The sequence below is a fragment of the Haliotis rubra genome, unplaced genomic scaffold (assembly GCF_003918875.1).
Source record: "Haliotis rubra isolate DU_JTF1 unplaced genomic scaffold, ASM391887v1 Scf606, whole genome shotgun sequence".
Taxonomy (NCBI): domain Eukaryota; kingdom Metazoa; phylum Mollusca; class Gastropoda; order Lepetellida; family Haliotidae; genus Haliotis; species Haliotis rubra.
This window is the reverse complement of record NW_025767309.1, coordinates 278,191-299,076: the sequence shown is the minus strand read 5'-3', so window position 1 is coordinate 299,076 and position 20,886 is coordinate 278,191. Positions and strand designations below refer to the sequence as shown.

Here is a 20,886-nt window from a genome sequence, read left to right as displayed (position 1 = left end):
AGAACTATTTTTGTCAAATTATGACCAAAGAATTCTAAAATGTATTAAAATCTAAAATGCTTTCAAATTCCATTTAAAATTAAATGAAAGCTCATTCGGCTACATGATAATGTGCTTGACAGATTTTGTTTGGGTTTTGAAACAAAGAACCGACAGGGCATGCTAGGACATGATAACCATGAGAAAGTATAGTACATTTGTGTTGTTATGTAAACTTAAATCTATCCCAGAGACACTGCCAAAATGAGTGCCTATATTTTGACAAGGGAATTCTGAAAATATCTTAGAATTCACAAACCTAAAACTGGATATCTGGTGGTGAGTTTTACAATAATACTTTTAAAAATTTCAACAGAAGGCCTTCACGATATGTTCTTGTGTGGGGCATCAAATGTGGTCTTGTGTGTTGCCTACATTGTTATTTTCACTTGTACTGGTTTAATAGGGTACATTATTCAAACACCGCAAATCACGTGATCTTGTCCTGTGATTCAAAATGGCTTGATGAGACAGATGCTGAAACAATACTGTGCCATTCAACTCATATAAATGAGAGAAGAAGCAATGAACACTAGTGGTTTTGTATATATAGATAACATGAACAAACAAGGCTGTAAAGAAATAATGTTTAACATGAAGTTGTGCAAACATCTGACAAAATCACTCGTGCCCATAAAAACTTCACAGTGATGAATATATACTGTTAACACTACCTTCAACACAGGTCAAAACACAACCAAAATCAATCTTCCCTAATCATGAAACAAATGGGGACATGTTGCCACTGGTATATACTGTAATGGTGACTATCGAGATCTACAAAAACAAACACAACACAGCTGGCTAAAGTATCTTCTAAAACAAACCTTCACGCAGTGTTACACATTACAATTCAAGGGGCACTTGTTATATATAACCCTATTGTTAAAACGTAAAGACTGTGGGGTCCCTAGATTCAAATAACATAGAAGACATGAAGGACCCATGAAACCCATATTTCCAAGCGCAAACAGGAATTGGAGCTATGCTCATAAAATATAGGCCTGGTCTCATGGGCTCTGTATGTGTCAGTTTGAAGTTGCGTCTCCATGGTTTTGTCAGGTAGTGGTTTACAATAAGAAAACACCACTTCAAAGCACCATATTGAATGTTATGTTTATGGTAAAGTCTACAATATGAACCAATTAGATTTACATGTGAACAGATTTCACACATTTGCACTTCCCATGTAGTGAGTGAGTATGGTTTTACGCCGCTGTTAGCAATATTCCAGCCATATCGCCGCAGGGGGACACCAGAAATGGGCTTCACACATTGTACCCATGTGGGGAATCGAACCCGGGTCTTTGACGTGACTAGCCAACGCTTTAGACACTATGCTACCCCACCGCCCCTTCTTCCCATATAAAGCTATACAGGTGTATAAGCAAATGATACTAAATACAAGATGCACACAACATAAGCTGCTTGTTCTTGCATCTGTATGAGACATCATAAGTTTCACATTTGATTGCATTCATGACAAATACATTTGATTATTGCATTGCACCTTTTCCTTCTCAATTATTACAACTCAATACAGGTATACATACGTATTAATGTTGCTTTCTACCTTCTATGCAAGTAATGCTAACTTCCATATACCAAACTACATCTGACCACAAGTGGAACCTGTGGTGGCTGTGTGGGTTAAATGGCTCACTTTGTGTGCTGGCAATTATGTGCCCGACTCTTGAGGGTGTGGGTTCGAATCCTTGATGGGACTCAACCCAACAAAAGTACTAGAATCTGTACTCTACTTGGAAAGTGTAATCCCAAATATAACGTGTTACATTTGACCGCTCTCTAAATGGCATTGTGTATTTACAAATATATCAAACATGTTTTTCAGAATTCATGAACATTACACACACAAAAAAAGTTTTCTCTGTGGTAAACACTTGCTCAATAATAATGGAATAGATTACCAAGCACCTGCTGGTGAAGCAATGGTCCCGTGGCAAGGGCTTCACTTGCATAAATAACACACATTGAATGAGAATAGTAAATGTGCGACTACCTATTCCATCTGCTAATACTAAGTTATATCATGTATTTCATACATGCGACTACTGTGGACAATACTGATCAACAGTGGTATGGACAAAGTCGGACATTGCAGTGCCGATGTTGTTGGCCGCTTCTAGCATCTCGTCATTGTTGTTATAGGACTTGGAGTCCCCCCATTGAGTAGGCTGGAATAGAATGAAGCAGATTAATCATTAAATCAGCCTGAATCATAATATCAGCATGAGTGAGTTGGGCTTAAACGCTTCCCATAGTCATGTCATTTTGTGGGAGGACAAATTATGATAAAATAGCATGCATTATTATCCCCCGCCATGAAGTGGGAGGGGGATATAGGTTTGATCTCCGTCCATCCATCCATCCGAGATGATGGGAACAGATTTTCTCAGAAACCGTTATAGATAGGGAAACCAAATTTGGCATGTGTTTTCAGGACATAATTGCCTTGATGGAGTTTGAAAACAGAAACCGTGTTACAGTTTGTTACAGAGTTATGGCCTTTGTCATGTGTTTCTTGACTTAGTGCACGGTATCCCAAATGGGAACAGATTTTCTCACTTCACAGCTGATGTATCGCTATTTGTAGGAAGAATGAATAGTTGTCAAAATAGGAACAGAACACTGTGGTGGAGGATATTGATGACCACGTCTTCTTCTTCATGTTATTTTGGGTGCGAAAATTATACATCCTGAAGCAAAACAACTTGGTTCCCTGGACAAATGGCACTCAAAACTGATCAGAACACAAGAGACACTTTTACAAGAGTAATTGGGAACACATGAATGGCTTTGGGGAAATGAACTATTGCATGTAATTCTGAAGCTTCCCATCTCTATAGGTACCTGAGAAAGACAAATTGGCTGGCAGGGCATCATCAATCCGCTTCAACAGTTCCTGAATCTCGGCCTCCTCCTCTGGGCAGAACTGTGACTTGGACACACTGGATGGTGTGAAGTAACACTGGCTCTCTTCGATACTACCATGGCTGGTCCATTCAGGAGTCTTAGGGGTGACAGGATCTTTATCAGGGGTGGTAGGCGTAGTCGAACCAGTCCACTGTGGAGTTCCAGGGGTGGTGGAGCTGTGCCACTCCTTCCCTGCAGGGGTGAGGGGTTTGCCTTTCCGTCTCCTTGGTTCTGTGAAATATGCCCCAGCAGCGGGGGTGGTGTGTTTGGATGGGATTCGGCTGGAGCAGGCCTGTGGGGTGGTGTCGATGGAGAGGGGAGAGAAGTAGCTGTGTCCAAGGTACGACATGGATACTGGACGGTGATAGGTTATATCACTGGAAGACCGGTGGAGTGGCTGTTGCTGCAAGGAGAATAAAGATGACGTCACTTCCCTGCATCAAACATATCAGGGTGATTATGCTTCGGTTCCATACCCACTTCCTGCCTTAGTCTACATGTAGTTAGACATTGGAACATTTTCTATTATTCCCATATTAATTGATGTAAGCCTTTGAGGGGAATGAATTTATTATGAGTCAGAAGACTCCAGGCACGTTTTCAAGAACATGACCCTGTCATTCTTCCCTTTACTGACTGACTGAGTACGGTTTTATGCCGTTTTTAGCAATATTCCAGCAATATCATGGCAGGGGACACCAGCAATGGGCTTCACAAGTTGTACCAATGTGGGGAATCGAACCCGGGCCTTCGGCATGACAAGAGGCGAACACTTTAACCACTAGGCTACCCCACCGCCCCTTCTCCCATTTAAAGGACACTGATCAAAACAATTGGTTGGTTTGTGCTTAATGCTGCATTAATCATTATTCCAGCACTATCATGGCAGCATGTAAAGTCTGGGCCAGACAAACCAGGGATTTAACTATTGAAACACTTTCTATGCTGCTGGTGTTCTTTGAGCCACAGAATCTGATGATCAACATCAAATCATATCTTAGGAGGTTACCATGGTTACCAATTCAAACATAACTATAGATATCTGTTATTATAATAAGTACACTGACAGAAACACCCATAAAATATGAAGCCTTGGAGATGAAAGAAGTTTTTTCCAAGATATGATAATATTTTACAATAGTCAATCCTGTTGAATAATTAGGGTAAATCACCGTAGCGCATGTTATACTACAGGTCAGCTAAGGTAACTACACAAAACATATTACTCACCTTCAGGACATTTTGGACCCGGTTGAGATGGCGACTCAGCCTCCTGTTGTGGTCTTCTAGAACATCCTTCTGTGCATGAATCACATCGTTCTCTATCTCAAGGTCAGCTTCATACGACAGGTTGCTCTCAGTGTCCGATGGTTGTCTCAGCTCTGCTATCTTCCTGTATAGTTTCCTATACATTTGTGAAAGACGGAAAGAGTAAGGCATTACATTGTAGTGAATAAATGCTGAAGATTTCAACTTTTCATAGGCATAATAAGCTTTGTCATTGTTTTTGAACATACGCTTGAAGTATGAGAATCATTTTTGTGTATCTTGGAAAGATAACAATATCCCTATCAAGAGTTGATTAGTATTTGACTGCCATATCACTGGTTTACTTCGTAGGTAGACAAACCAGTGCTTATTAGAATGATAACAAGAAAAAATTGTGTCCAGGGACACAGATGCCCCCGCTGACATTCATAAGACATATAAAGATCAATAATTTAACAAAATTCACGAACAAGTTCAATAAACATCTATGCAACTATGAGATGCACACCTTTCGAGTCCCAATGAAACACATGTATAAGTTCATTCAATTCTGTTGAGCAGTTTTTGTGGAGAAGTGGATAGACTTAATCCCCTATTTCACTATCATCAGAGAGAAATTCAACAAAATCTATCTAAGTTCAAATGTCTCTAAACATACAAAAAACAATTGCAGTCAGCAATATTCTTGCTTTATCACTGCCACCTGTAAATAGCAACTGAATGATTACAATCTCACACTCCTTTTAGCAATATTCCAGCCATATCCTCTTTTGGAAGCACAAGATATGGGCTTCATACATGAACACTTATGGAGAATCAGCATCACAAGCCACCTTTTTAAAAATATGAACTCAGCCTAGAAGATTTTGTTACCTGTTCTCTTCCTCTAAGCGACGGATAACACCTTCATATTCGTGTCTCTGATGTTTCATGAAATTTGACACATCCTTCACGTTCTCCTGAAATAATTCGGAATGATCAATAAGGAATTTTACATCTCAGTTGGAATTCCCTATAATTCAGTATGTTTAATGTGTACCAGTGAATTAGAACCAGGTAATCTTGAATTAAAAGTTTACTTTGTGCCCCCCCCCCCCAGAGTGCAACCTCTTAAATTCATTCTCAGTTATGTCATCCTAATTTGAAGATGAAAGCATAATGGGTACCGAGTTATCTCCCTTGGGATGATGTTAGTGTGCTGTTAAAGCAGCATGAGCTTTTTGACAGCTTACTCTAAATAACAAATTTGGACCAGACAATCCAGTGATGGATATTGTGAACAATGATCCAAGCTGTCCAGGTATGATGACACACCATCAACTGAGTCTGAGAAGTCCTACAATCCATTTCATTGGGTTGCCTCTTATTACCAGCATAGGTACCCTCCACTGTATACAGGCGAGATAGTTACCTTGTCATGGACAGACTGTGTGGGTGTCTTTCTGGGTGTGTTGTTAAGAACCAGGACAGTGGCGGACTTGGGACGGAAGGTGTTTGACTCTGCCAGTGGCTGGCGTGAAGTGATGGGCTGCTGGTCATGTGACTGACCTCCAGCTGCTTCGGTGTTGGTGACCTTGGTCAATGTCGGCTCTTGTCGACCTGGACGGCCACTCCTTCAAGGAAATGCATGAAAGTCAATAAAACAGTTTTCTTGTCATTCAATTCAAGTTAAGATTTCGGTGTATTTCAGTTTATATCATGAAGTCATATTTTATCAACCTTGTTACAGTACAATTTATTTCAGTGGTATCTGTCATTTTTATGGCCCAATCTACAGAAACCTAACACCTAACTTAAAGAGAATGACTGTCAGTTTCAATACTACCTAAATATTTGAAATACTGTCTGAGATATAAGGGTCATAATCTGCATGACCTACCATTCCATGATGGGGTTTATCCTGGCAGAATCAATGGGCAAGTATTTCACTTTACTCTTGCGGCGATGTTTCTTGCTCAGGTTGTTCCTGATGGTCTTCATGAAGGCCTTTGTATCATCCTTGCTGCTGGTCTGTCGGGGAAATAGAGAAACAGACTCATTAAGTATTGTTATCTGACAGGTCGGATGAGTTCGCCATTTTCAATTTCAGTTTCCAAATATTTCATACTTTAGTGCTTTTTCAGTGATGAATATATCTTGTAATACTCTAGTTAGTAATGTTACACTGTATCACATTGGTGTTTAGAAATAAGTGAAAATAGTGCAAATAGAGATTCAGATTATCAGTATATATACAGAGTTAGCATTGTTACTGTGCCCTTTCTGTCATTATTCACACTCAGCTATGTGACCAAACCATATCCGTTTCAATTGGCTCTTACGACAAGTATACTGAGATCATTCTGCCCTGGACTGTCAATAACAGCATGAGTTACTTCCTTAAGCACCAAACCCAGGAATCAACCACTCACCATGTTGTTTGGTTGGTTTGTTGTTTAAGGCTGCACTCAGCAATATTACAGCTATATGGCAGTGGTCTGTAACTAGTCCAGCCTGGACCAAACAATCCTGTGATCAACAGCATGAGCTTCAATCTACCCAATTGGGATCCAATGACGTGTCCGTGATGATACATGCATCATCCAAGTCAGCGAGTCAGACCACCCAATCGTGTTAGTCACCTTTTACGACAAGCATGGGTAGCCGAAGACCAATTCTAGCTCGGATCTTCACGTGTCCAACACTTACCATGAGACAGTACTCCTGCAGTGGGTGTTTAAGCTTGTGGTTCTTCCTTGTCTGGCCAGTGAAAAAACAGTGCTGACAGATGTCAAAGTTAAAACACTTCAGGCACCTGTATCTGAAGACAGACAGACAGCCAAAATATGATTTCAGCAAACAGGATGGAATTATAATAGAGTCACTGAGAGAAACCTCTTTGAAAACCTGATTAATGGTACACATTAATTTTCCTTTGGTTGCAAATTAACACTCCTGTCAAGGTCATCAAGGAGTTTAGTTTTACGCCGCACTCAGCAATATTCCAGCTATATGGCGGCGATCTGTAAATAATCGAGTCTGGACCAGACAATCCAGTGATGAACATCATGAGCATCGATCATAAGCGCAATTAGGAACCGATGACATGTGTCAATGAAGTCAGCGAGCCTGACCACCCAATCCCGTTAGTTGCCTCTTACGACAAGCATAGTCGCCTTTTGTGGCAAGCATGGATTGCTGAAGACTAATCTTCCCCGGATCTTCAGAGGTCAATCAAGAAAGTGTGTCCTGACTAACAAGTCAGTGATTCTGCAACCAGATCTTGTCTCCCAAGTATTGCATTTAAAGGTAAAATTCAAGTGAATGATTAACCAAGACAATAACATACAGAAGTGAGGTTGTATGCTCACTTCAGCATATTGAACAATGTGGCATATTTTAATGGTACGTAGGGGAGAGAATGGCTAAAAGTGACACAAAGATCAGACATTTCCACTTTAGTGAAACCAAGGAGCATCGACATGGTTCTCAACCACCAAGGTTCAAAATCAGAACAAATCCTGGTTTAGACTATCAGCAGATCCTGGCATCTCAACCACCAATGTTCAAAATCAGAACAAATCCTGGTTTAGACTATCAGCAGATCCTGGCATCTCAATCACCGAGGTTCAAAATCAGAACAAATCCTGGTTTGGACTATCAGCAAACCCTGCATCTCAACCACCGAGGTTCAAAATCAGAACAAATCCTAGTTTAGACTATCAGCAGATCCTGGCATCTCAACCACCAAGGTTCAAAATCAGAACAAATCCTGGTTTAGACTATCAGCAGCTCCTGGCAGTGGCATGACCAAGGGACACAGCTTGTGGCTGTAAACCATTTGTGGAGCATAACATAATGCTAAAAGTTTTGTACAATGTTCAGGAAAAACCTGGTACCAGTAACTTTTAACTCACCTGAATCCTATTATGGGGAAAGCTTTACAAATATTGCACTTTGCCTCATGTTTCACTGTAAACAAAAAGAATATTTTTTGATACAATAACAAACAAAATGAATCATTATTTCCATGAATTTATTGCATCGCCTCACAATTCAATATTAATGATAGTTCACCTTCAGATTGTCTGCGTGAAAGAATACTGATTAGTTGTTTATTTGAGTGTTCACTTGTTCAGCACAATGCAATACGATGACATCCATCAACCAAATTATCAAACCTGACCACCCTATCCCGTTAGTCGCCTCTTGCATCAAACAGGGGTTGCTAAAGACCATTTCTAATAATTTAGATTCATTATGGACATTATGGATGATAGCTGCTTGACAACAAAGAGGGGCACCTGTTTCAGCCGCTGCCAGTCGATGGAGAGTTGGCAGCCACACCAGTGTCTGTGGTTCCCGTAACAACCAGCTGTAGAACATATCTTCTGATACTCCAGTTGTGTTTGAAGTCTGAAATCGAATCCATAGTTATCTTGCTTCATACTTTCTGTCTTATGACAAATGTACCTAATCTCACAATAATATGATGTACTCAGGACCGGGTGATCATAATGGTTTCTCCACAGTGACCTATGATCAGGAGCATTGGAGCAGGTGTTTAATAATACCATAACAAATAACTACCAAAGGAATACTGATTATGTCCGAGTGTTTGCCACAACAAACTCACCCCTTGGAGACAGCTAGCCACAACTGCCCGAACATTCTTCCCAAAGGCAACACTTTCCTTTAAGAGATCTGGGATCTGAAACATCAGCATTTTAATGCAGTTATGTCTTGTGAATATTGTGTCACCACTTCACAACATAACCAATTGTTTTGTTTAAATTTATGAATACTAAACCATTTTATAAATTTCAATACTGGTAAGTGAGATCAATCACACAGGGTCTAAGAAGACAGGGAAATGGATTTCTACATAGCTCTTAGCAATATTGCAGGCATATAAGGGCAGTGCAGTGCATTTTGCACTGTCCAGTTCCAAAGTCAAACCTGGATTTCCTTTTTTGAGGAAATGCATTAATAACTGGGCCAACTCCACCAGCTTCATGGAACATACGACACAATAAGAGTCTATGATGCTAATGTTAAGCTGCTGTATATCTACTTTTTCAGGGTTTGAGTCCTGCAGTTTCTTTGTAATGAAATCAGTGGGACACTTACAGATGCACAACTGAAGCTAGGGTACAAACCTGAATAAGATCTTGTACGAAATCCCCTAGGCTCTTCTCCCCTACAAATGTACTCTGATCTTTCAATTCATTGTAGAAAACTGAAAAGTAAATATGACATGCTAACTAAATGACCATCAAATATTGACAGACAATTTTTAATGGATATGTAAAATACCCATTCATCCTTCATGGCAGTGTAAAGAATTCTAAGGGAGATAACTGTGTCAGTACCAAAACTTTGTGGTGACGCAATACTGAAACAGAAGATGAATAATTTGGGAAGAAATTTGAGACATAAAAAGCGAAAGACAATAGGAACAATGATTAATTAGGAAGTACATGTAACAATGACATCCATTCTCAAACACGTCATGAATGTTATTGTAACAAGAAACATAATAACATGTCTCAATGTCAAGGTCATCAGGTTATCTTTTGATGAATACTCACTGGTATCTGATGACGCTAAAAAATATTTCAGCATTATATACCTGAAGCATACAATTACACAACCTCAGTACCAGAGGTACAGAAGCTCACCTATATGTGTAGGTTATAACAACATGAAATGATGTTGGTATCAGAAAGAAAACTCAACTTCATTTGTAGGTGAAAACATGATGAAAATATTCTTGGGAAAGTTAAAATATGTGAAAGGACATCGAGAGATAAGGACATCTGAGGAAAAGCCCCAAGTCCTGCACCCAAGAATCTATTTGGACGATGTACAATGTCAAGCTTAACTGAGAATGTCATTTCATCTGGATTACACAGATATATTACCACATGTGTTTTTATCGATATTTTCCAAGTTTTTGATATTTTATGACACCAGTTTTTTACACTGTGGGAGACTTCAGAGACACATAGGACTATGATTTGTTTTAGTCCAGTACTAATGGAAAGATGGATGATGGGTGACAAACCACATCAGCTCACTGGGATGATCCGGGTTAGAATTGATCTTCAGTAACCCATGCTTGTCTAACGGGTTCAGGTGGTCAGGCTCACTGACTTGGTTGACACATGTCATCGTATCCCAACTGCGTACGTCAATGCTCATGGTGTTGAGCACTGGATTGTCTGGTCCAGACTTGCATATTTACAGGAAGCCGTCATGTAGCTGGAATATTGCTGAGAGCAGCGTAAAAAAAACCCCACTCACTCACAATGATGATGTGAAGGTAAGCTACACTTGTTCTGCTCCAGTAGTGTCTCGATAGAAGTGACACCAAGAAGATATGCGAGTGTAGTTTCATGATGTACAGTGGGTGGTGCACTGATGAGGGAGATAATGTAGAGAATATCAGTATCCCAGCAATATCACCTGAAGAGACACAAAGAATGGGTGTGTCAACTTCTAACCTTGTGAGAGAATCAAACCTTCGTCATGACAAGCCAATGAAAGCCAACAATATGCTACATCATCAGCTGGCTGACTTGAGAGAATTCAGATTAGTCATATGTGGTATCGTTTCAGCAATAAATCACCATAGTTACAAGGTGGCAGAAAGTCTTCAGGACAACAGAGCAGGTGAGTGATGTTTAATGTCACTTAGCATTATATTCAGTCCACCATGACCATAACATGTTGCCTAAACCGAAGTGAGATGCCGTTCATATTTGCCACTTTGCCAAACACTACATGGTTTGGGGAGGGTGGGGAGGGGGAGGAGAGAGAAGAGAGAGAAAGGAAAGGAAAGGAGTGTTGACAAACCAAAGATGAAAAACAGTGTTTGTCAAGGATTCAAACTCACCATCTAAAGATCTTTGCAACATCTAAGGGACACAACTCTCAAAAGGAAAAGGATAATTACCAGCCATGGATAATGGCATATCGAGCCAACTGTATCAGTAGCATCAACAACTTAGTTCCCTTTTATGATGTTGATGACACACTGTTGCATCAAAACCATGATCATGAGAAAGCAAATCATACAGTACAAACATCAACAAAATACAGACATGATGTATCAGGACACATTGATGAGTACTTACATCGATATTTTTCCACAAGACGAGCAGAACAGAGTGTGGCTAAAGCGAACTTGACTGACAGAATCGACACACTTCCACTGCGACTTCTGTATTGAAAAATAAAATTCATGTAGTGTAAATAATAAAGGAGTTCTTTGATACCACAGCACTCTTTGCTTAGCTGAAAGCATAACTTTTAGGATTTGAACCTTCGGACCCCTTATCATCTTCAGCTCATTAAGCTTATAAGGAACTCTAGACATTCATGATTAATTGTGATAACTAACATGAAATATTTGTAGTTTTGTTTCAGACGTATGCTAATATCTAAACAGTCATAGGTTTCTGTTGTACCCAAGAGACGTAACTCTATATAGCAAGCTGTGGCACCTTTGACAACTGAATCACACGTAAACTATCATTATCCAGTGAAAACATCCTCTGCTGTTAATGACAATTACCTACTTTCAAAGAGATAAAAATCCACTATAACAGAGACCCTGAAGTTGCTTCTATATTTTGATTTACACTGAAATGGCATCTAACATCAATATGCTACATCACAGTATTAACAAAGTTACACGCTAAATGTACAGTTTGATATCATGATCACAACTATCATTAAGTTCTGTCACATCCAGGTGTAGCATATCAATTCTACTGGGGATTATACAGGGATTTGATGTCAGTCATGCTTGTGGCTGAATTTCCTTGGTATGTAAAACCAGTTGCAACAATATGACACCAAAGGGCAATCACTCTATACACCAGCATTCTCTCCCAGTTGACGCACCTGTTACTTGATCTGAAACTTGACCAGCATCGGTTTCTTGCCTCAGGTGTAACATTCAAAAACCGAGTCAGCAAGCCATTTTTGATGCAACAATAACATAGGGACTGAATATTGTTTTGTTTTACTTCTGAATTGTTACAGGACCAAGATAAATGTGTTTTGGTTACATTAAATTGAGTACATTGTACCAATGATTGTGCACTGTTGAATACTGTGATTGTGCATTGTTGGTTACTATGATTGTGTATTGCTTACACATGCTAGGAATGCATCAGCAAGTAGGGCATTGCATCTCAACCATATGCACTATTAGTATTATAATGTAATTTTTTAAGTAAAATTGATATTTTATACTTATCCTGACTCATGATCTTTGCTTCGTCACGAGTCAGGATAAGGAAAAATTTATTATTATATGGGTATTTATATAGCGCTATAGTCCATCCCACATGCATGCTCAAAATGCTGCTTTGTTTTCCCTCGATCATTGGATGTCAATCTCAGGGCACATCATATTATCAATCTCAACTCTCTGGGGATCATACAACTCTTGCAGCCACTAGGCGCACCGAGTTAATATGACTTTCCCATCCATTCAAGGTACCCATTCACAGCTGGGTGGACTGGGACACATAGTCACAGTACTTTGTCCAAGTTTACTGCACATTGCTGTAACCACAACTAGGTGTTTGCATGTATTCATGTGGCCACCATCTGGTCATTTGCCAACGGATTCGTGGGTTCTTTTAAGTGTACAGGGTTGTGTACTGTACACTAGGGGTTGTGACAACACTGACAGAGTCTGCACACAAAGTTCACTCCAAGGCTTTTACGCCTGGTCACAGGTGGGCTCGATCCTGGCACCTCCAAGCTTGCTGGATCACTAGCCTGGCGCCTTAGTCAGCTCGTCCACCAGGACTATACATATCACACATGAAAATGTACAGTAACTATTAACTATTTTTAGACTATCTGTGGATCATCACCTATTTCTCAGGTTTCTGGTTGAATAATGAAAACCACTTTGAACATGGAAGGAAGCAGAAATACTGGCAACTTTGAAGAGCTCTTACAACATTTGTTTCCATCTATATATATTTTTACAAATTTTCCCATGAACTATGAGGCATGTTTTAAATAATATGGACATGGAAGCAAATAAAACACCAACATCAAAAAGATGTACCATTTACAACACGGATGAGGTCTATATAGAAACTTACACATCAAATAAATTCAATAGAAAATTGAGTAGCAGATCAGCAAAGACTTCAGGGCTCTGTTTGGGTGCATGTCTGTGATCTGCTGTGTGGTAGATGCCAAGCAGTAGTGTAGACAAGTCTCCACATGTCACCTTCTGGTGGCAGCCATCCGGGTAGTCCAGATCGTCCAACACACTGCGGATCACCTTCAGTGTTATCTGATGTACTGCAATAGAGGAAACACCTAGAACACACCATATAGACTACAGAGTAAGGGTCGAAGTTGCCAGTGAGGGCATGTTTTGGGGAATTAATAAAACTGATGATAGTGGGACACAGCAATATTCCAGGTGGGAGACACCAGAAATGGGCCACATGCCCATGTGGGGATTCGAATGATCTTCAGGGGAATTAACAATTAGGCTACCCACCGCCCCTGATAGGATGGTAGCCTGATAAGTAGAAATTGCAAAGGTAGATGCAGTGGTGGAAAATTGGGTGTAGAAGGGGTGGTTGTCTTGTTTTTGCTTGTTAAACACTACTCAGGAATATTCCAGCTGTATGACACCAGCCTGTAAGTAATCAAGTGATTGACATCAAAAGCATCAATCTAAGCACATGGCATACAATGACATGCATTTAGTCACTTCTTATGACAAGCATTCTGAAGATCATTTCTAACTCAGGCTTTCACAGGTGATAGCCTTGAAGTTGGGGTCCGGTTTATGGGATGAAACGGTGAAAGGTGTGTTCTTGTTGGTGGATGAACTAGTGAGTATTGTGGGTGGGTGAGTATTGTGGGTGATGGTAGACTGGGGGATATAGGGGTAGTAGTTGGACATGTTTTCAAATGGATATGTCAGTAGGGGCCTATTAGTGAGTGAGTGAATGAGTATGGTTTTACGCCGCTTTTAGCAATATTCCAGCCATATCATGGTGGGGGACACCAGAAATGGGCTTCACATATTGTGTCCATGTGGGGATTCGAACCCAGGTCTTCGGTGTGACGAGCGGACGCTTTAACCACTAGGCTATCCCACCGAGGGGCCTATTAGGAAGATGAATGCTAGTAGATATACCTACATGAAAGTCTTTTCTGAAGGTGTCTAATTTTTATAGCAGTCCTGTAGGCAGCATAACGAATCTCATGGTAGTCATCTGCAAAAAATATAAACTGCCATGACTAAGTGACATTTTCTCGAGAACTTATAAGTTCATGGTAAGGATGCACAAATATCAGTTTGAATGTGCATACACCATATAATACAGATCTCATATACATGTTTGATAAGCAATGTAAGAAAAATATTACAGACACATTATGTGACATATGCTCTTTTAAAACCAACATTCACTTACCAAGTTCTTCCAAAATTTTAGAGAAGTATGGATGATCCCATGAAGTGGTCTGAGTCTGATGGCTGAAAAGTACAAAAGTAACAGGGGACATCTGAACAAAGAGTGTGGTATGAGGGCCCATGTCTAAAATGATACAGCTAACATGCAGACATTTCAAGTTTTAACTTTGTTAACATGTAGACTGAAATAGGCAATGGAATGTTTTAGACTGAACTATGAGTGGGCATGCATGATGACAGTAAGAGTCAGCATTATAATGATGTCAATTCAGCAGCATTGCATATGGCATAGGATTTTTATCCAGCATGAGTCATGGGCATACATACATGTAACCGGTATCCTAAATGTACACAGGCCTATTAGGAGCAAACTGTTATGTTACATAAACTGACAAAACTAGGATTAACCATTTATCCAGCATGACTGTCTCCTAAATGCAAATGGCAGATTTCATACTACATTATTAACTAATTATCAACAAAAATCTATTCCCCTCGCGGCGATGCGCAAATTCTTTAGTTGTTTTGTTGGATACTGACAACGGACAAGCTATTAAGCGTCTTGGGAAATCTGACAAAAGAATTGTTAATGCTTATATATAGTTTTAAGTCGGTCTTGCTCTGATTGGATAGAAAGAAGGGAGATCAATAGTGACAATCTGTAGGGGATTTTTACGAGAACCGAGGAAATATGCCCATGATTAGAACAGAGATTAACATGATTAAAGGATTTACATGTTTGGTGATTTACTTCCAGAAAATACAATCTGTACGAATAATGCATATATGTCTAAGAATAATGTCTTAAAAATCGATCCTCATGTGGCATGTTTAGTGGTGCACCATTTTGTTTAGCATCAACATCATGAAGTGTATTTGTTGTGTATTCAACCTTACCTGATAAAATATGGAATCCCATTTTCTGCCTCTTGTCGCTCCCAGCCTTCTACAATCACATCTGAAAAATTATCATTGACATGATCATGAATACAAGTTTAGTTTACTTTCATAAATACAAACACAAATTACATGTAAAAGAAATCAAGATGAATTCATTATCTTGCAAAATGACTAAAGAAGCATCACTGAGATTGCTTGCTTTTTCTCATATTGCCCATTGTCAACTTTTGCTTGCAATGATTGTCCTAATTGAAATACAGGACCCCAGCAGCGCTTAATTAATCTGCAAAAAGTGCACCCGGTAAAGTGCAGTACTCCCACATATGTCGTTTTAAGTAATACCACTTCTGTAATGTAGTTCATAGACATGTTTTTTTTAAAAGTTTTTAACTGATTAGACGGCTAGAATGCACTTTACCGGGCACAGCCCTCGCTGCTCCCTTTACGATCCTTAGGGTTAGGGTTTAGGGTAAGGGTATGCCACCCTTTACGATCCTTAGGGTTAGGGTTTAGGGTTAGGCACCCTTTACGATCCTTAGGGTTAGGGTTAGGGAACCCCAGCAGCGCTAATTAATCTGAAAAAGTGCGCCCGGTAAAGTGCAGTACTCCTGATTAGACATATAGCAAAGATTTCGTCTGATGTGATGATAACACAAGTTGTGTAAATTGATGTATGCACTGTATTATCTATTGAGAATCCAAGAAAATGTGCTAAAGACAAACTTCATACCATAGAGTTCGGTGTTATCCATCTTCAATATCGAATCAACAGGGCCGATGAATTCCTGCAGGCAGTCTTACTGCTGGTTCAATGTCAAAGCTTTATACAAAAAGTAGACAACTGGCATCTTTGGAAATGACAACATGTTTAGATGAATTCATTCTGATCATGCCAAGATAATTCTTTCCCCTATTTTTGTCTTTTGTTGCATCTTGACTCACAAACTTTTTTCACTGTACTTGGTCTTTAAATTCAACCCCCTTCTAGTTCTAAAACTAACGGCATATTATGTTTACGAGATGAATGTCCTAAACAGATGAATGAATTTTCGTATATACCTTATATACGTAACTGCACAAAACTATTCTTATTTTGTTTGTTCAGCTTGATTTGTTTGACACCTCGATGAAACTAGATTGAAGAATATAAAGTAACGGATTTAGAGTAATGAGATAATTTCTCAGGTAAGTATTACAATTCAGACCGAAATCACTTCCGTTCGAAGAACGCATGCGCATGTTATATTACATCCGCTTACAGTAGTGACAGAAGCGCACGGTAAGTATTTTTCGGGTTGAATTAGTTTGATTGAAAATGTCTGTAAATTAAATGTGATTACATAATGGTATACATTGTAGGCAATGTGTAGTTTACAGATAAGGATGTTACGAGCGACTGTAATACCACTTCACTCATGAATCAGATTGACAGGTGCTCTCTGATAACCTTTCCAGATGACAGATATTGCCAATGTAATCAGTGTCATACTAAAGACTGTAACAATTAATTGAAACACAGTTTCATTTCACTCCTGTTGAATGGTATCTTAATCATCCTTAATGTTTCATAATCACTTTACGGATGACTGAACTCACAGCACCAGCTTGAATCTTTATCACTGGTACTATCACAATAATTAGTGTTCATTACCAAGTGACCGGCACCCAATTGTTTATCTTTTTTTGTACAATCTTAGTAACCTTTTCAATGTTGCACTCGAAAACTTGTAAACAATCCTACACATTTTCCTGAAAATAAATTGTATTGATTTGATAAAAATGATAGCTAACCCTTAACTTGTAGCTAAGGATTGTAAAGTGATGTTTGCTTGACACGTGGGGCCTAATCTTGAGAATCGCAATGGATTGTTTCATAGGATAGAGGTACGTAACCCTGAGGATTTTGTGAAGGGTGCTTGATTGGAAAGGGCATTCAAGGCATAAGCACAGAGTAGTGGGTAACCTACCCTAGCCTAACAGAACTCACCACAAATATAGAAGGCATATCTGAGATTGATGTAGCAAGAACAACAGCCATCAGTGTGAGCCAATTAGCACAATCGTCTGTGCCTGATTAATTGTGATGTACCACTATATGTGGTGAATATTTATTAAACATATATTTTGTATATTCATATCCAATCAAGATTTGTTAACTATAGGGCCTAAAAAAGAATGTTGTGGTTCCGATTACCCAACCGACCCTTGAATTCTGGTGCCGCCCCTATTTTTTTAGGTATGAATAAAATAAGCTTTCAGATACCATTGTTTTTTCCTGGCACGAACGTACATTGGTCATTCCGATAAAGAAAGTCGACATGATGGCCGCAAGCTTGTTTGAATAAACAATTACACATTGATAAATGTGTTATTAGTTTGTACTTTACTTTTACTTCTAAAAAAAAAAAATGTACCCTAAAAAAGAATTCGAACCTACATTTTTTACCTGGCCCTAAATTTTGACAAAGAGGTGTAACCATTTTGCACATTGTTGTTTCTGAACCACAACATTTCGGTTTTTATGTTTGGCCTTGTGAGATATCATAATTGACAAACCCCTGTTATGTGTAACCATTTTGCACATTGTTGTTTCTGTTCACAGACAAAGTAGATCAATTTGGTCTGGTTTAGTTAAATCTTGACAGCGGTATAAGAAGATCATAATAAAAGTTGTTATCCACTTTCATGTCACCAACTTCTAAAAATCAACCATAATTAAAACACAATTATCACTTATTCATGACATCTAATATACATTGCTGGTCATGAAAAAACATATAAACAAAATTATAAGCGTACAATCGCAAATCAAAAGTGCAATATTGTGTACTTCAGTTTACTTCCCAAGAAACGAAGCAGCCGGGATACTGAACCCGGTCAGAGCGAGTGGGTGTGCACTCAAGTGTAATGGCTGGTTCATTTGCAGATGCCCTCACGGGTCATTGTGTGTGTATATATAGAGGGGTGGTGGTGGGGTAGCCTAATGGTTAAAGCGTTGGCTCGTCATGCCGAAGACCCGGGTTCGATTCCCCACATGGGTACAATGTGTGAAGCCCATTTCTGGTGTCCCCCGCCGTGATGTTGCTGGAATATTGCTAAAAGCAGCGTAAAACCAAACTCAGTCAGTCAGTCAGTCAGTCAGTATATATAGAGATGTTGGGTTTTGTAAATACATGCTCATTTTTTGTGTATAGCATTTTGCAATCAACAGACATCATAACATGTCATGTGTTCAAATATCACACCTGTCTGTCTGTGTAATTACATAATGTGACAGAGACCCATCTCGGGCCATAAATCAATGCATTTTGTTTATGGTGTACAGCCTGATTGGTGTTAAGTTCAAATTGCATGTGGTCAGTGATAGCAGCTGTGTATTGAATATTGTCATTAGCAGACAGGCAGCCAGACACACAGGTGTCAATAAAACAAGACATTGAGTTTAGTCTGTGACAACGACATATCTATATCACAGTTGGAAATTCTGTCAGCTAAATAATGGCATTGCTTTTAAGTATCGAACTGAGAAAGTGACTCGGGGAAGAAGAAAGTGTGGTGAAATAGACAAATAAAATTATATAAACAGTTAATTTACTGTCATAACATATAAAAGCTCGCCTGTGAGATATCAACAAAACATTAGAAAAATAGCTCACACCAAAGCCTTCACTGAGTATTCACCAGACAACAGCTTCCAAGCTCTCGCGAACCTACTTCACTGCGCACATGCTATAAGCGCAGCCCAGCTGTTGAAACCCGTTTTCCCAAGAAAAGTCGGGGGAAAATTAGTGAAACGTTTGAACTCCGATTTCGCACGTTTTTTTTCATCGCGTTATTTTTCAACTTTATAAGTTAAATTTGCATTTTTGACGCTTTGTTTCGGTAAGTCCATACCGAAAGGTATCAGAATCTGCAAAGTTGTGTTTTACGTTGCATGTGACCTTTAAGTCAGCCTTCATGTTTGACAAATTCAGTGAGCATCAGCATTTGCTTCTCATGTAGGGAAGCATTGTCATCTAAAGCACCAGAACTCTCTGGTATATGAGCATATATGTGATCATGCATCCAAATCATAATTTTATCCCGATAAATTTTCCAGGTTTGTCAGCTCTGTTGTTCCAAACAGGTGAAAAAAAGATTAGAATTCAAATTGAAAACAATAAAATCCTTACTGTCTTCAATTTATTTCTTTGCTTTAAATATCTTGAATATGACTAAATGATGAAAATACATTACTGTATAGAACTGTCATAGTTCCTCAGTTATATGTCAGAAACCATAGTCAGACTTTATATCAAGTATTGCTTTATGAATCCACAGACTAAGAGTGAGTGAGTTGTGTTTTACACCATTTTTAGCAATATTCCAGCAATATCACGATGGGAAACACCAGAAATGGACTTCACACATTGTACACATGTGGGGAATTGAACCCGGGTCTTCAATGTGGCGTGCGATCGTTTTTACCACTTGGCTAATCCCTTAACTCTGCCATCACTGTTGTTATCTGTGGTCTCTGTTTGAGCACTAATATCACAGTTGGTATGTACTTTAAATTTTCAATAAGTATAACCCTTGACAAGTATGCACAAGGAAGGTCAGATGTTACTCTAACCTTGGGTGATTAACACTTGATGACATGTATACTTGAAATGTTGAAGACCTGTGTTCAGATCCCCTCCTTTGTTCAGTATGTAATGTCACCATTACTTGTCTTGAATATTGATAAATATGATGTGAAACCATGCTTTTCACTCACTCACACTAGCCACTGGAGAATGACTTCCTCTGGAATGCTGACTGCATTATTTTGATATATGCGATTGTATGCCTTATTTTGATGATGAAATCTGTTTTGAAATTCCTGCTTGATCAATGAAATCTTTTCGAAGAAAGATCTTTGAAATAAAATGCTTCTCGAAATCAAATCGAATACTTCATTGTACAATTTGTTTTGTTTTTCTGTGAGTTGAGATTGACAATATTGGAGTTCAGTAACCCATTTTGAAACTTCTATTGCCATAGGCAAGTGGCATTTTATGAGTATCAGTAGGTGCCGCTATGTGTAGACTGAAATCTGCAGGTGGTGCTTGTGTATAGTATGGTGACACTAAAGTGTTGATCAGCTTTCAAAAGAGTCTCCTAAAATGTAGATACAGTAGAATACTTTTATAACGAACACAGATATAATGAACTGACTGCTATAGCGAACTGTTTTAAAAGTCCCGAATTAACCTTATATTATCATATAAAAAGTGAATAGCGAACTACGGATATAACAAACTAATTTCAGT

General features: G+C 39.0%; 2 protein-coding genes across 2 annotated transcripts in view; one reads left to right on the top strand and one right to left on the bottom strand.

Annotated features, from left to right (window-relative positions):
* Window positions 1-342: 342 nt before the first annotated feature.
* Window positions 343-16,774, bottom strand: LOC124255694 (dystrophin-like). Its single transcript, XM_046689593.1, has 17 exons — window positions 16,323-16,774; window positions 15,590-15,650; window positions 14,694-14,755; window positions 14,418-14,492; window positions 13,356-13,560; window positions 11,361-11,446; window positions 9,381-9,460; window positions 8,858-8,932; window positions 8,526-8,637; window positions 8,139-8,193; window positions 6,931-7,042; window positions 6,122-6,252; window positions 5,654-5,855; window positions 5,116-5,201; window positions 4,204-4,378; window positions 2,911-3,376; window positions 343-2,234 (listed from the first exon to the last, which is right to left on the bottom strand). Exons 1-17 carry the CDS (start codon window positions 16,342-16,344, stop codon window positions 2,203-2,205), a joined length of 2,037 nt encoding a protein of 678 aa, XP_046545549.1. The 5' UTR covers window positions 16,345-16,774; the 3' UTR covers window positions 343-2,202.
* Window positions 16,775-16,855: 81 nt separating this feature from the next.
* The window catches only part of LOC124255695 (kelch-like ECH-associated protein 1), a 65,490-nt gene continuing 61,459 nt past the window's right edge, over window positions 16,856-20,886 (top strand). Inside the window, exon 1 of the mRNA XM_046689599.1 lies at window positions 16,856-16,871. The gene's annotated coding sequence lies outside the window, so the exon portion shown is untranslated. The remainder of the gene's footprint in view (window positions 16,872-20,886) is intronic.